We start from the raw sequence: 16,467 nt of genomic DNA, 5'->3' as shown, positions 1-16,467 counted from the left end.
GGGTATCACTTAAAAGTGACTACGCTTCTATCTGCGATAACACATGCACCATGATAAAAAGATGTACGAGAAACTCTCTATCCCTTCGCAAATCAATGATACTGAGAAACGCTCGGGCAAACTCGTGTAGATGTAAATCACTCGAAACGCATGCAAAATAAAGGGATGAAAGGGGGAGTTGGGACCATGGTCTCGTTCTGCATCTCAAAGTTGTGATGAAAAAAACGTTGCAGGTATCACAAAATCTTCCATGAATATAAATATATATATATATATATAGATATATCTACCTGAACGGTCCTAAACGAGTGATCATACGTACTCTATATCGTTCGCTGTGATACAGTTCCATACCTGTTTGTCGAGAGTGGCTTGCAAATCTAATACTCGTGCCGCTGAATCGTGGTCCGCCGGATCGAGACTGCCATTGCTCAGCCTACTCCCGATCTCTGTCGGCTTCTCGGTACCTAGCTTTTGTATCGACTGCGGCTGCTGTTGCTGCTGCTGCTGCTGCTGCTGGAGTTGCTGCTGCTGCTGCTCCTGCTGGCCTGCTGCCTGCTCAGTCTCATTCTGCCCGATCACAACACTACATTCAGAATGCCTCGCTCGCATTGCCTGTACTGCATCGCCGCGCGATCTCCAACAACTACGTCTACAACAGCTACGCGACTAAGCCACTACTACCGGCGTGCACTATACGCAGATGCACTCTCGTGGATGCGACGATCGAGGTATGAATGACAAACAATACGGTCGTTTACAGCCAGTTCATCGGCACAGATTTGAACTCCGAGATCACATGGCGCGAGGCTGGTGTCCCTCGAGTAGGGATAGAAAAAAGTCTTTGGGAGTACCGTGCGCAGCGATGGATTATGTGGTGAATTATATACGCATGGACGCACCGGTTCTCTTCGGTAACGCATGGGTGACGGAGGATGGGAACGGTTAGCGATATTATTCTCTGATTTCGAGGGGGGCTGAAATCTGTGACCAATAACTTCGAGATCGATCAATATCTAACGCAGAGATCACAAGCGTGTATCGCAGAGAAAGAGAGAGAGAGAGATAGATAGACAGAGGTAGGACGATAGGATACGAGTGTCTATCGCCTCCGTGTGAAAAACGACAGCTAGTGAAATACTGAGTTATATCAAAACCATGGGCATGCATAATGAAAACGAACAAAGGGGCTCGCATAGATGCACAGTTTCACGACGCTCAAGAACACGCTCAACACCTTTTCTTTTTCATGTATCCACGATGAATTGTGAAGTATGAGGGAGCAGTGTGTGTGATATATCTGTGAGTGCATATTATGCATGGGTGTGCAGTATCGTATCTGGCGTTTCTTCGGGTACCTTGTTCTGTTGCTGGCCCTCCTCCGTCTGCCCGTTCTCCTTCGGCCTGTCCTCTAAAGTTTTAGGCGTGTGCCCGCTCAGCTTGTACTGCTGGATCTGCGATTGGACAGGATTCAATCATCAACAACACCGCAGCGATAAACGCAATCCCTTCGGATCGTTAATCAATGCAAAATGTTACCTCCTCTTTGGTAATGGCTAGCTCTTCCTCCAAACTCGTGTTCCTCTCCAGCGCGGCGCGCAGCCGCTCTCGCACCTGAAAATTTATCACCCATCAAGGCAATCTGTCCTCCCATGGCGGGCGCTATCAATCCCCGCGGATCGAGTATCGTATCTTTAACCCTCGACTGATAGGGCACGGTAAAAATAGCTCGCCCACCTGCCCCTGGAGCCCGCAGCTGAACTGGGGGACCTCGAAACCCACTAATCTAGAATCTCAGAGATTCGGAGCTTGCGAAATTTATAAAAATCAGAGAAGGTTGACCGAGGGTCTTGGGACTTCCAAGAGGCCTGGGTTAGGCCATAAAAAGTTAGGCCATTAAAATGTCACATTTGGTTAGACAAAACGTGTGTTTCACCTATTTCTCTTTGCACCATCCACCCTACCAGTGAAAAACACTCTCTCAGTTCAGGGTTAAACAGCGGCCCGTTGGCCAGTGTCCCGCCAAGGTTGCCAGGCTTACCAGCAGCGTTGAGGAACAATAGATTAGTGGTTCTTACTTTTTCGTCCAAAGCCTTGTGGTGCTCGAACAGACTTTTCAGCGCTTTGAGCACTTCAACCTCGGACGATACGCCGGATTGCGCGGCCGCCTGCCTCTTCACCACGGTCATCCTGAGGGATCGCTCGTGCCGCGAGACCAGGCATTCCAGATGTTCCAGCAGAAGCTGCGGAAGGCAATAGAATCGGCTCGATGAGCAATATCGCGGCCACGAGTGGGGCCTGCTTCAAACTGTAAGAAGCATTAGGGCTGTTCTACCTACACGAGTATTATTCCGCTCTGCCTTCAATTCCGTTATCTCCTCCTCCCTCTCCAGGATGCTCTCGCGGGCTGCCGCGAGCTCCTTCGACAGCTGGGAGAACTCCTGCAACCAGAAACACACGATTGTATCGTACACATTCGACAGACACGTGCGAGATAACGGATAATGGCTAGCTCAAAGATTAACCCTTCCAATGTTTGACTATAGGGTCCAGTTTGCCTCGTGATTTCATTTATACACCCCTCGGGATAGGTGTCTAAACCAGAGATGGGGAAAAGTTTTATTTAAATAAAAATTTTCAGTAAATGTTGAAAAATTATTGTCGAATATAATTAGGGATTGCAATACCGGTAAATCGCGAGAAATGCCCTGATATTTTTACCGGTAATTCCATAAATTTAGTACAGCAATATAGTCGACATCTACTACGTCATTAGTGAAAAAAACTTCAATTACTAATAAAGACGAAAACCGAAGTATCTCGCCAGGAACGAACTCTGATCCAAAAGAAAACTAAACATCTGAATCAAGATTTCACGTATTTTCAAGTAGAAAAAGTAAGGAGAAAATATATACAAATGGCACGTGATTTCTTAATGACTACCCGACCAACAAGTGTAGAATCTAAGAGCGCTTTATCCGTGGCTGGATTATTTTGTAAAAAAATTAGGTTGCGATCAGGACACCAAAATTTAGACAATTTATGTTTTTTACGTGCTTATTTGATAAAAAGAATTGTTAAATAAAAAATATTTAATTATGCATGTAAGTTAAGATTCTGTTAATTTTTTTCGTGGTGAAAATCCACATTAATAAGTATTGCTATTAGTTATACAAATATATCTGTTTTGTGTTATATCATTTTACATTTTACATTCAGAATAGTTTCATTTGCATATCTTTTTTATAATGCTCGATTAGACTTAAAAAAAGTTTTTTTTTGTCATATTTACTCTTACATTTTCAATACCTTAAAAAAAATACCGGTAAGCCGGTTTTGATTGACAATTTTACCAAATTACCGGTAATAGAAAAAGTCGGTAAATTTGCAATCCCTAAATACAATCTAAAGTTAAAGTAACATTCAACATCGCCTTTTTCAATTATACAGAATTGAAGTAGTCCTTGCAGAAAACACTGTAAGTGCCAAAATTAAAAAACAATTGTATCGGAAAGTATTCTACGTGTCAAGGGTAACACTATGGTATAGAAATGAATTTTTGGCACTTACAGTGTTTCCTACAAGGACTCTTGAATTAAGTCACTGGAAAGGTCGTTGCTGAATGTTTTCGGGGGAAAATCGCCAAGTGCCTCTTAATCCAAAGTTGCCAAGTAAGCACCGCGCACTTTCCCCGCCTTTTTCATTCAAGCACATTTTCCACACCCCTTCGAGCGCCGTTAATTCCGCTCGACATTCCAGCAGAATGTTAAATCTTTATTTATAAATGCCGCCGATCGATACAGGCCTGCCTGTTAGAGCACGGCCGGCCGGCGTTGCACTTCAAAAGGAGCAATCGGCCTCCGTCTAAAATCAGGCCCGTTCCCCATCCCCGCCGCTCCCCGAGCCCTGAATTTCGGCGAACTTCTAATTTACGAACAGCCGAGATCTCCCAACTCCTAAATGGCCCCGGAGTCCTTCAGCCTCCCCAGTTTCCCCGGAACTTGGAGTTCCCAAGAAGATCTCGACGTTCCAAAGTTTCCACCCACCGCGGGCCTGTCTTGCCAACCTCCTCCTCTTTTTTTTCCCGTACTGCAACTTGCACGAGCTTTCAATTTCGAAGCTTCCGAGCGTCCTCAAACTTCTAAGCCCACGATGCCCCATTTTTCCCTCGACTGCTCCGTCCCCGCAGCCCTTAAGCGTCCGAGGCATCCGCAGCCTCCGAGAAACCCTGACCTTCCAGGGGCCACCGAATGCCCCTTGCGCTCCGCTTTCGCGTTGAAATTCCATGGAGCGTCCGCCGAGGGAACCGCGGGGCGAACGATTAACGGCCGTTACGTGATAGCTGCGCGGTAACGGGGGGAAACGGCGGGCAGAAGGGCTGGGACGCCTTTAAACGGCCGGATAACGTCTTTCGAGTGCGGGGAATATCGATGCACTCGCGAGCAAGCCCATTATCCCGGGGAGAGGGTCGATTAATTGCAGCCGGCCGGGGGATCCTATTAACCCGTCGAAATTGTCAGGGAAACAGAGCCGGGGCGCACACGGGCGAGGTGGGACCCGATTTGAATAACAAGTCTCGCGATTTTAATTATTTAGACGGTGCCGCGGAACCGTCGCCTATTCCCCGCGATTTTGGGGATCGCCGTGCATTTATTGCGTCTCTCTGACATAGATTTGTTCTCGATCTCGCTCGATTCGTTCCGGAAGCAATTGTTTAGTCGTATCCTAGTTTAGTATATTATATTTCCGCTGTTGTTGTATGCAGACCGATTCTGTTTTGTTTTATTTGATCTTATTTTAATTAATTCTATTTACTGTACTTATCCGTTTAAACTTTTGTATTCTAAAGGGTTTTCCCATTAATAATAATAGTAATAATAGTAATAATAGTAATAATAGTAATAATAGTAATAATAATAGTAATAATAATAGTAATAATAATAGTAATAATAATAGTAATAATAATAGTAATAATAATAGTAATAATAATAGTAATAATAATAGTAATAATAATAGTAATAATAATAGTAATAATAATAGTAATAATAATAGTAATAATAATAATAATAATAATAATAATAATAATAATAATAGTAATAATAGTAATAATAGTAATAATAGTAATAATAATAATAATAATAATAATAATAATAATAATAATAATAATAATAGTAATAGTAATAATGGTAATAATAATAATTATTATTATTTTTATTATTTCGAAATTAGCCCGCTAAGGGGTCGTCCTTAGATTGCGTAAATTATTGTACATATTTCAACCTGACTTTCAATAAATAGAAATTCTATCATTAATGCTCCAGAAAGGTAATTTTAATTTCATTTTAAATTTCTCCAAACCGAGTAAAAGAATTTTAATAAATGAAAAAATGCAACGTAATGAATATCACGTAAGGCCGGAGGCGAGGGGGTTGGAATATAAAATCGTACGAATTCTGATACTTAGGGAGGGAGCGGTTAAGAAATCGACGAAATAATTAATTGCAGCATCCAACGATAATAATGCTGCCTCTCGCCGGCGTTTCAAACGGAAAGCTGGGCGTTTACTGACGCACGACCGCCTTGCCGTGCCTATCATTCGCATTTCGCATAATACACTTCGAGCTTCCACCGAGTGCTCCTTTGCAGAGCAGCGACTAAGTTATTGTGCATTGGTTAGCGCTCGGGTTGCAGCTTCCAAGGGGAGCTAATCTTTGGGAGCAGGAACGGTGATCTAGTTAAGGGGTGTTGCTACAATCGAAGCGGAGCGATAGGGATTACGCGATTTAAACCGAATCATTGGTTTCTGCCTAACGATCAGACTGTTTCGATGAAATTTCAGCCACAAACTTCCCTGCTGTGCTCCAGATTTATCGATTAAAGGATTTCAAGTTTGAAGAATTCAGAGGGTTTAACAAAAATTAATTGGAGCATTTTCAGCTAATTGATACCTGCAGAATATCGTCCCTTTTTTATTGCTTAAAGAGAGGACTCTCGTCGCACTTGCCGGGGGAAGTGCGAGCTGCCGCGCAGAAATTTTAGACCGACGGATAAAGCCATCGGAGCGTGACGACGAGAAACGGCGATGATTCGCGTCGTTAATTACCGCTGTAGCCGGCGACGATTTTCCGAGGGAAAACGATGGGGGATTTCGCTTGGATTGCTGGCCCAAGTTACGCGCCATGGGTCTCGCCTCCATCTATTCCGGCTGCATACTTGTTGCGCGAAGAAATTATCGAATAAATGATCGCGGGGCGGCGGCGTCCATGATTTCAGCCGCGGCTCCCCCCGTTCAATGATTCGACTGGGAAGCGGAGGCCTTGGCAATAAACGTATCAATCGATTGCGCCTCGGGGAAACAGGTGTTCAACGTCTGGATTATATTTCGCGAGCAAAAGTACACGCGGCTTCCATGAATGCTCGAGTAAATTGATTCGTGGGGTTCGACGGGTGTCGCGTTAATGAGCGGGCATATAATCGGTGAGCAGCAATTAAGCCCCGTGTTAAATATTTGTCCGCGTGACAAGCTTCGCGCCAAGTGCGTGCGAGCACGGAACACAGTTTCCTGCAAAACTTACTGCAAGTCGAACGAACGCAGCTCGATTATTAATTCAAGTCGAGAGAGAAGCCTGCATCGAAATTCGTTCGCGGCTCAGTACATTAAAAAAATACAAACGTTCCCTCAATTTCCTTCTATCGATAACACCGATATCACTGTAATATTCCCAGCTGTTTTCAATTTTTTTTAAGCTGAAAATCCGAGTAGTTTTAAAAGTAGAATAGCAGCTCTGTGTCTCTCACGTTCCAAACCCCTCGAAGACCCAATCAAATTAAAGGAACAGATAATTTTCCTCGGCGCGACGAACCGAGGGAAAGGAATATCCTCGATCCACCGGCAGAAAGTTTCCTACCCTCCGCCCGTCGCGTAACAAGCATCGCGAGCTTATCGATCTCGCGGAAGTTGGAGATTGATGGAGGACTCGCCGGGGCGAGTGCCGGGCCGGCGTGGTTTCATTGAGAAAAACGACGGGAATCGGACGTGGTTGCTCGGAGAATTAATATCGACGGAGGCGCGGCTGCAGGGAAAAATCGACGAGATAGCAGCTCGCGCCCGGCGGCGGATATTGATTCTGTGACGCAGTCACGATGTCATCGAAACGGCGTCGTAACAGCGATAATCTCCACGCGATATCGATCCCGGGCCGATGCGTACGGTAAGATGGGATTTAAACTCGCGTGAGGACGCGCAGTTTGCGCCCCGCGGTGCAACGGACTGTGAGAGTTATGCAGCTGCAGTTCGTTAGGAGTGCACGACCCCGCTCTCTGCTGGCCCAACCTGCCGATTCGCATCTTCGAAATCGTCTCTCGAACACTCCGCTCTCTTTAGACCACTCATTTACCCGTCGCAGACTTGCGCTTCGCGGCTGGGAAATATTTCGTCATACAACTCTGTGGATTTTTAATTTCCTCTGATCTTGGAAACGTGAAGAAGTCGTGACTTCAACTTGGAGAGGGATTAGCATAATTCTGCAAATTCAAGTTCCCATACGCTTCTCCGATCTCTAGTTTCAGTAATTCCCAACCTGTGGATCGTGAAGTGTTTCCTGAGGGCTCGCCACGTTTTTTTAAAAATATTATTAAGTTAGAATTATACTCTGAAATATCTGTTTTCAATGTTTTCTTTATCTTACCTTATAAAAAGGTATCGCGACTCAAAAAAGGTTGGGAAACGCTGTTCTATTTGGTTCTGATTTTGGAAACGCGAAGAAGTGGCGACTCGAGTTGAAGAAAAGATGAAGTATATAGCAAGTTGAAGCTGTGGGTGCTTGAAAGGGAATTGTACACAGGTGATATTGAAGCACAGTGTTTAAGGGGTCATGCTCAGTCAGGAGGCCGAAAAAAGGGTGGTCTTTGGAAATTTTTTACTCAAAAGCTATAACACATTTCTCAGAAAATCTTTTTTCCTTTTAAGGATTGCATCTAGTACCGTGCATCGTAATTTTTTTATTTAAAAATATTTATCAATAACTAAGTTATTGTCTATCACTCGAAGGTTCTCTAAAAAAAAGGCTTCTGCGGTGACCACTGCTGCTCGAAAGTCGATCATCTAAAATGAAAAATTCAAAAGAATTTACTTATTATATTATATTATCTAGTATTGGAACGAAGGTTTCTTCGAAATATTGATTTGGGAAAAAATGGCTGATGTTTAAAGTAAAAGTTCCAATTTTTATCATAAATCTTGCCTGATCTTCGTCAATTAAAAGAAAACTAAGCATCGGATAAAAAAATCCTTCGTTCAAATACTAGATAATATAATATAATAAGTAAATTCTTTTGAATTTTTATTTTAGATGCTCGACTTTCGAGCAGCAGTGGTCACCGCAGAAGCCTTTATTTTTAGAGAACCTTCGAGTATTGGACAATAACTTAGTTATTGGTAAATATTTTTAAATAAAAAAATTACGATGCACAGTACTAGATGCAATCCTTAAAAGGAAAAAAGATTTTCCGAGAAATGTGTTATAGTTTTTGAGTAAAAAATTTCCAAAGACCACCCTCTTTTTGGCTTCCTGACAGAGCATGACCCCTTAACAAGTGACCACGAGATATTTTGGTATGTGAGATTGTTAATTGCGGGTGAGCTCTGCAATCGCAAATTGGATTGGGCAGATAGAGCCGGACACTGGAGGCGCAGCCGAAAGGTGAATCCCATGAAACAGCAATTTTCTCGATTCGCGTTTGGGAGACGGCTAACCGCGGTCAACGGAGGTTCCCTGGGGCAGAGTTCGTTACGATTATTGTTAAAAATACCGGCAAAAGCGCCGAACAAGTGGCAGCCGACGTAACGAGCGTGCCCCGCTCGCGATTATCCAATTAGCGGTGTTGTCGAAAGATTCCCGTGAAACCGTGCGGTGCCCTGGCTTAATTCCCCCATGCATGGCCATGGGAAATAATTAGACAAGCCGTGGTAACTTCTAATTAAGCGGTTACGCGCTTAAACGTCCTATTTTCCAGGCGTTTCGAGTCCATCGCCGTCTTTTCTTCGTTTATTCATTCGCGGTTCACCCATCGGTGATGCACGCATTCCTGCTTCACGGTGCAGCTGCCATTTTCCAACCTCCAAGAATGAATTTTAATATATCGAATATTAAAAGTTCGTAAAAAAAGTAGGAATTAAAAGAAACGAGCTCCTTAACTCATTCGCAGCACGATTCTTGCAAATCGGTTGGTGCAAGATTTCCGAGTGACTGGGAAAGGACGTTGAAGTGTTCGAGGCTGAAAACTAGAGAAACTGTCTGAAGCTAGACTCTCCTATACGCGGCTGGACGCAACGTCAAGAACTTCAAAGCCGAATTTCTCGGAAACGAAGCGCGATATCAAAAAAAGTTACTCTTCCTTTTCGACTTATAACAAGTAAATCAGTCGAGGAAAAGGAATGAAATTTTTTGATATTGCGCTTCGTTCTCGAGAAAATCGACTTTGAAATTCTCCACGCTGCGCCCAGTCACGTACGAGGAAGATCTACCTTGAGCAAACTTCTCCTCTGAGAGAAGAAAAGCTTCTCCACCACGACTCAGCACTTGGGCACGAATAGGAGATGTACTTGGCAATTTTTTGAACGAAAATGTACGAAGACAGGTGGCACCTTCCTGTCGGCAACCATCCACAGGGTACCGAAATTCTGCCCCAAGACGTCCACTTGTAGAATCCCTTTGTTTTTCAACCACGACTCCGATAATCGCGAGCTCTGCCGACTCCGCGTGTATTTTTAGTCGGGGACCATTACTGTCGGCCGCAGCCCGTGCAAAAAAGTCCGAGGCGTTAGACGCGGGCAAAGGCACCGCGAAATTCGGCACCGGCGTAAAACGTGTCTAGAAAGTCGTAGCGAAGTGTTCATTGATCCGCCGACGATTCCCCACCGGCAGCCAAGGTGAATGGAATTTTTTTTAAGCTCCGCTAATAGAGTTTCGTTAGGCAGGACGCATTAGGGAAGTCGATTATAGGAGGCGAGAGGGAACGAGATGGTGGAGTGTACGGAGACACCATCCACGGAGGAGGCAGTGGTTGCCGAGGGAGCGGGGGCAGGCTGAATGTGTGCCAGACTCGGACGAAAGCCGAACTCAATTATTGCAAGGTGATGGGGACCTATAAATAGTGGGATCGAGCGCGACACGCGGTGTGTCGAGCGTATTATCGAGTCACGAAAGTTTAACGAGAGAACAAGAGGGTGGAGGCGCGACCTGGCGAGCGGCTCCGCGGGGCCCAGGGCGTTTCTGTCCTGCAAATGAAACAGAGGGAATGTAGGTCGGTGGACCCCTAAAACTGCACCTCGGGCGGATCAAATGCATCGAGATGGGCGCTCTATATTTTTAACGGTGAATCCTCGGCGACCCCTCCGCTCTGACGGATTGGGCGCTCCCGTTTCTTCGGGATACCAAGGAATTCTGGGTGGCAGACATGGGAGGGGAAAAGGTGCTCTTTAACGAAGGAAATTCGGCTGCTTGAACATTTCGATTTTTTTTAAACGGCGCAGGTTTTTGGGAAGAAGACTTATTATATGAATAAAGTTTATTTTTTTAGGCTTGATTTTGTATTCATTTTTTAGATTTGTATATTCATTGTATATGTGTAGATATATTCGTCATGGAAATTCCAATTTATGACTTAAGATGAGAAGAGGAGTTGTGGTGAAGTTTTATTAATAATTAGACTTATTATATGAAGAAAGTTTATTTTTTTAGGCATGATTTTGTATTAATTTTTTAGATTTGTATATTCATTATATATGTATAGATATATTTGTCATGGAAATTCCAATTTATGACTTAAGATGAGAAGAGGAGTTGTGGTAAATTATTTTGTTTCAGAAGTGTCTAGCAATTTTTCGTTTGCGCCTATTTTTGGTCCTGAAGGTTAATATGTGATTTCCTACTTTTTCTGTGTATCTTGAAAACTATAGTGTACTGCGAAAGTGAATACACTGGGGACTTTAGGAATACAGATTTTGAATTCGGGACTTTTATCTCCACGCCACCCTAGATATAAAAGAATTATTGGACTAAAAACTTAACAGCTTTTTATGTCTTACAAAACTGCGCGATGAAATTGATAAAAATTGTTTAGAGCATAAGAAGCCGTTACGTTTTAATGAGGAGAAGGGTGAAAATGAAGAAGAGAAACTATTCTTCATATCCTTGAATAACTAATAAATAAAAACCGCAGAGTGTTTTACCGCAAGTTGTATACTTTGAAGAAAAAAAATCCTACAGATCATCTATTTTTTTTAGCAATTTTATGAGAATGTCCCCTTAACTGATTCGAAGGACTCCGCGGCAATATTAACCGGGGGCGCACGATTAACGTCAAAGGAATGCTCGCAAGGCTAGACGCCCCCGAAACGATAATAAAAGCTGAGGAATTTAATATCGGGACAAGGACTGGTATCGAAGAGAAATTCCAATTTACATTGACTAATTTCCATCCTCGGGTATCCCCGGGGCCCAAGGGGGCCGGCTGTTCCGTCGGCGATGGCCAATGGTCCCTCCTTCGATCGAGTGGAGTCTAGACTCTAGAGAGAGTCGATACGACGGGGATAATAAAGAACGACGGCGGATACTGATTCCATCGAGAGGCAGAGGTATTTAGCGCAACCGAGGAATCTCTCTCGCCTGGTATCGTCTCATTACTATTTTAATGGTATGAGCTGGAAGCATGTAACGCGCGATGCCTGCATAATAATGACCGACCGTCACTTTATTACGTGACTTAACAGCAATCCGCGAGATAAAGAAGCCTTGTTTAGTGTATGTATGTACCTCGACTGGCTGCTTAGCTCCGCCGTTTCGCTTGCGAGTTCGCTCTTGGCTGCCAGAGGACTCTCTACAGAAACTGGCCTTTATTTGCGTTTCATATCCCAGATACTGATCCACAACAGTTCCATATTCATATCACGAGCCTTTATTTTATAACAAACTGTTTATGAAGTCCAACTAAATTTGAAATTTAGAAAGCAGCCGGCTGATAAACGCAGGCGCCGCGACAGTGTCTAGCCACGTTATCAATTGGCCGTGATTCGTTTGCTTAAAAACCAGTCGCGGGAAACGGTGACACGGCAGAACCGTATCTGAGCGCATCGTTGTTATCTCATTGTTTGGTGCAATGCTGCGGTTGAAACGGAATCGAGTGGCTGCTCGAGGATATTTCCTCCACTGGAAAGTGGAATCGCGGCTCCACTTTTACCGTCAGAGATCGGTTATCTCTGGGACTTATAGAGGACAGCGGGGCCGTTTGCTCCTCGAATTAAACTTGCCTCCGAGTGCGACACGAATTCAACACTGCTAATATCCACGGACAACGGCACCGGACATTGTCCCGCGGAGAACGCTCATGGGCGTTAAGCGACTGTGTTTAAGAGATACGATTAGCAGAGTCCCGCACGCGACGCGCGCTCTACGGTCAAGTTGCCAGCACCCGAGGAATAAGGTATCCATATTGCGAGCCTCCGTCGCTCCGTCGCGTCATAGTCGTATCGAGACGAAAGGTGTTGGAATGAAATGCCCTACCGATCCCCGTTCCATAAATATGCACGCGTACCAAGGCCCACGCAGGCCTCGCGCACATGCACGCCACTCGATAACGCGACGCAGGTTGGGAACGGTGCAGCAGTTGCTGCAATATCCCCCTGCCACGCTCGGCCGTGAGAATCGAAACGCGTTGTCCCTTGTATTCGCCGGCAGTGATAAGATAGAGGACGCATTGTCCGATGGGAGCCAGTAAACGGGAGGTGAAATTGAAATCCGCGGGACGCGAGTGTGCGCGGATAAAGACGGGGTTACGTAAGTATGTAAATAGGAACGCTGGGCCTACATGCTTGTAATTTGCATCCTTAACACTTGCACGTGCCAATTACACGTAGCGCGGTACCAACGCCGCGGCGCATTAAGAGGTCGAGCAACTCTTTTCTTTGCTGCACCTCGGTGCACCGTGGTGCGAGTCTTTATTCTGCTCGTCACGTGGATGCAATTTTCCCTCCCGACACAGTTTCCAGACCCATTCGGCTGGCACAGTAGTGGTGAGAAGAAACACTGAACGGCGGACCGTAACGAAAATAAGATAGCTCCGTCGGAAAGAATCGAAGGAAGAAACTTATGCCTGATGGGGAGAGTCGTAAAATTGAGCAGCGGTATCAACGTGATAGCCACTGGCGGATTTAATGGGCCCCTGTCCAGAAGAACCCCCAGGGCCCCTCTACCATGTTTTTTTGTTTCCCATAATTTCCATACCGCACGCGCATAAATTTATTTGTAATTCTGTTATGTGTACAGGGCTCCTCAGGTCGGTCATTCCATGGGAAATCGGACGCTGTACGGAGTAACATTTCAGATTTAGGTGAAACTTGGATTCGTACCGGTGCTGGGCGACGCAGCGTCACATTCGATTAATTTTCATTTTGAACAATTTTAAAGTGTCCGTGTTTCTGAAAACGGATCCGTAAAGAGGACAAATAGGACTATATCCTCATTTTTTTTTTCAAATTTTTTAATAGTGCCTCGTTATAAAAACGTGGCATTTGTTTAGAACAATTGCAAAATAAATGGTCAAAAAATTGTTTTTTTTCAGTGCAATAATTTTTATTAGGTACTCTTATGTCTTCATTGTAAGCACCCAAAAGCTCATTTTGATCAGTTTGTTAGTTCAATAGTTATAATTTTTAAAAAAAAAATAACACTATATTTCAAAGAGCCGTAAGATCCACCATTTTTCACATTTTGAAAAATCCTTCGAGATATGTTTATATATCCCTAAAGACTCTGACATATCCAAATTTCACCTAAATCTGCAAAGACCCGCCGGAACGATTGCCACCTGGGCCCTTTTTCTTAAATTCGCCACTGGTGATACCTAGATAAAGTTTTAGGAGTATCAAATCTTCTCTTCGCCACTGTATTACCCATGATGCGTCGCTCGATCTTCGCTATGCACGCCATAGGAAACTAATAATACAAATCCCCTTCTCCTCAAGCTTAATAACAATCCGAGACTCGCTACTTTCGCCTCGAGCAGAAGCCTACGTTTTAATCAGATTTTCGAGTGATGCAGAAACGCAGGGGCCACCTCGAAACGTTGGGGTAACATCTGCGCCGAGCTAGAGACCCGGCGAAGACGGCCACGTAGACGGGCAAAAACAAATGGTCGGGTGAAAGCCGACGGAGGAAGAAGAAATACGAAGAGGGTGTGGACGCGAAGGGGTGGAACACACTTATACCGGCTGTGGCCCCGTCTGAATCATCGCTGCACGCGAATGGCTTCATTCATACGCGAATTTAAAGTTCGTTCACGCGAGGGAACGTCGTGATCTTTACCAATCGATCATTACCCCTACAGAGTAATTATATAACGAAAGATTGCGTCAAGGATATTCCCAGAGCAGATTGATCGTGGAGGATAAGATAAAATCAGATCTGTGAAGTCGGCACCCCCAAGTGCAAATTTTTCGTTTATCCATCTTTCAAGGAAAGGTTATGACTAAATTAAATAATTTGCCATCAACACACCCATGCGCGTTTCTCACTTTCTTTTAAACGGAACGCAAGGAACAAATGTAATTTTCTCCATCCCCTTCCCACTTGCCCTTGTAAAGATACTTCCCAAGTAGGACACCCTCTACCATCTTTTTCAAGGGAAAGCGCAACGCACAATCTTCGAGGAGTCAAAGGATCTCGACGGTTCGCAAGTTTGCACAGTGGCCAAGTCGAAGCAGGCAAACATCTGGCGCATATTAGACTGCTGGAAACAGTTTCGTCGCGAGTAACCGTGTAAACAGAACAGCAGCCTCCACAGAGAGCAGCTTTGTGAATCTACTAAACGGCCCTCCAGACGCTGATACATGTTCCAGTAAAACGTTCATACATGCATGACGATACGTGTTTCATGAAACTTGCATCTTGCTCACGCACCTAGCTGGTGAGCAAGATGCCTGTTCCGCTTCTGATGCTGAAACACGGAAACCGATCTACAGGCGTAGCAACATGTATCATGAAAGCTGTATCGCGATGACCTTGTATCAACGTTTCACTGCAACATGTATCAGCGTCTGCAGGGTCCTTAAGAGGAGTCGGCTGCTGCAGCAGTAGTTGCCCCGATAACGGATTCATCCCGGAGATCCAATCGTACGAATTGAAGGAGACGATCGGCGAAGGCTCTAGCGAATGGGCCCAGGGATCGGGGCTATTGTGCACGATAAAGTTGCGCGATCGGGGAGCTTCTCTTTACGAGGTGTATCGGTGGGAGATCTAAAGGCGGTGGACAGTTACGAGTTACGAGACACCTCCTCTCGCCATGCTCGAGGGGGGATTTCGTAAGGTTATCTGGCGTTATCTGACGGCGTTTTATGTTTTACATCCGCTCGAGTTTAATTAGCGAGCGACACGGGACACGAGCCGTCGCCTTGTAAACTGCCATCGAAATGCCCCCAGTCGGGCGGGATGCGTGGGCGAGCACTTTCCTTCTCGTAGGTGACCATTGAACAACCTGCGCGGCGGATAGGTGGCGGCTACACCGGGCGAAGCACGCGGTAGCTGGGTCGAACACCATTTTCCGCCACACCTCGCGCGCATACCTGTGCCCGGCTAATGAGCGGCCAGGCACCGCGCCATTTTCTGCCGTCCTATTAATTCCTTTCGATACCAACGCGGTGCAGCCGCGTCAGCGCGTGCACCGTGCATTCCCGCGGACGTCATACGCGTAGGATTCGGCGATTCTACTCGATTATTCTAAGAATCGATTATTTTATCGATTATGTAATCGATTATTTGATCGATTATGTAATTGATTATTTTATCGATTAATCCAAGAATCGATTGTGTAATCGATTATTTTATTTATTATTCCAAGAATCGAATCTCGATAACACGATCATTCCAAGACTCGATTCTCGATAACACGATCATTCCAAGACTCGATTCTCGATAACTCGATTATTTTCTAAGCAAGAACCGGGAAAAAATCGACGTTTTGTTTTTTTTTTTAAGAATTTTCTCATTAAAATTTTTATTTTTCAACCCCTACAAATGAACATGGAATTCAGATGTCCCAAATTAAATAAAACTACTACTGTGTATACAAAATTTTATAATATATACTTGGAGAAAAGATTATATTTTATTTTGCAAAATAATGACTCGATAAAAATTCTTTTCATCTCACGTTTAATTGATTCTATTTTTGATCATTACTTTCATCTACTCGCCGATTCTTTTTGAAGATAATCGATTTTCACGTTTCGACGTTTCATCGGAATCAATCATAAGTATGGTTTCTTTTTAACGGAATCTCCCGCCGCCATCTCCGCGTCACCGGGATACCCAAATTGAATTCTGGGTCAGCTTTCAGTTAGCCGGATTTCCGTGGAAATTTCGACCGGTGAGGTATTCGTGTTAAATTCGTCGGGGTTCGTTAAACCTGCTA

The 16,467-nt window shown here is 44.5% G+C and overlaps 1 protein-coding gene across 11 annotated transcripts in view; it reads right to left on the bottom strand.

Moving 5' to 3' along the window:
* The window catches only part of Liprin-alpha (PTPRF interacting protein alpha), a 44,046-nt gene that overhangs the window by 8,641 nt on the left and 18,938 nt on the right, over nucleotides 1-16,467 (bottom strand). For 10 of the 11 annotated variants that reach the window (XM_076823885.1, XM_076823888.1, XM_076823892.1 and 7 more), the window contains exons 2-6: nucleotides 2,340-2,441; nucleotides 2,079-2,243; nucleotides 1,540-1,614; nucleotides 1,359-1,454; nucleotides 355-570 (exon numbers count right to left, since the gene is read on the bottom strand). In XM_076823885.1, coding sequence (XP_076680000.1) covers nucleotides 355-570; nucleotides 1,359-1,454; nucleotides 1,540-1,614; nucleotides 2,079-2,243; nucleotides 2,340-2,441 — 654 coding nt within the window. The remainder of the gene's footprint in view (nucleotides 1-354; nucleotides 571-1,358; nucleotides 1,455-1,539; nucleotides 1,615-2,078; nucleotides 2,244-2,339; nucleotides 2,442-16,467) is intronic. The other variant, XM_076823896.1, reaches the window with a different exon arrangement.

This window comes from Andrena cerasifolii, chromosome 12 (genome assembly GCF_050908995.1).
Source record: "Andrena cerasifolii isolate SP2316 chromosome 12, iyAndCera1_principal, whole genome shotgun sequence".
NCBI lineage: Eukaryota > Metazoa > Arthropoda > Insecta > Hymenoptera > Andrenidae > Andrena > Andrena cerasifolii.
The sequence above is the reverse complement of the archived record's forward strand: the minus strand, read 5'-3'. Positions and strand labels throughout refer to the sequence as shown.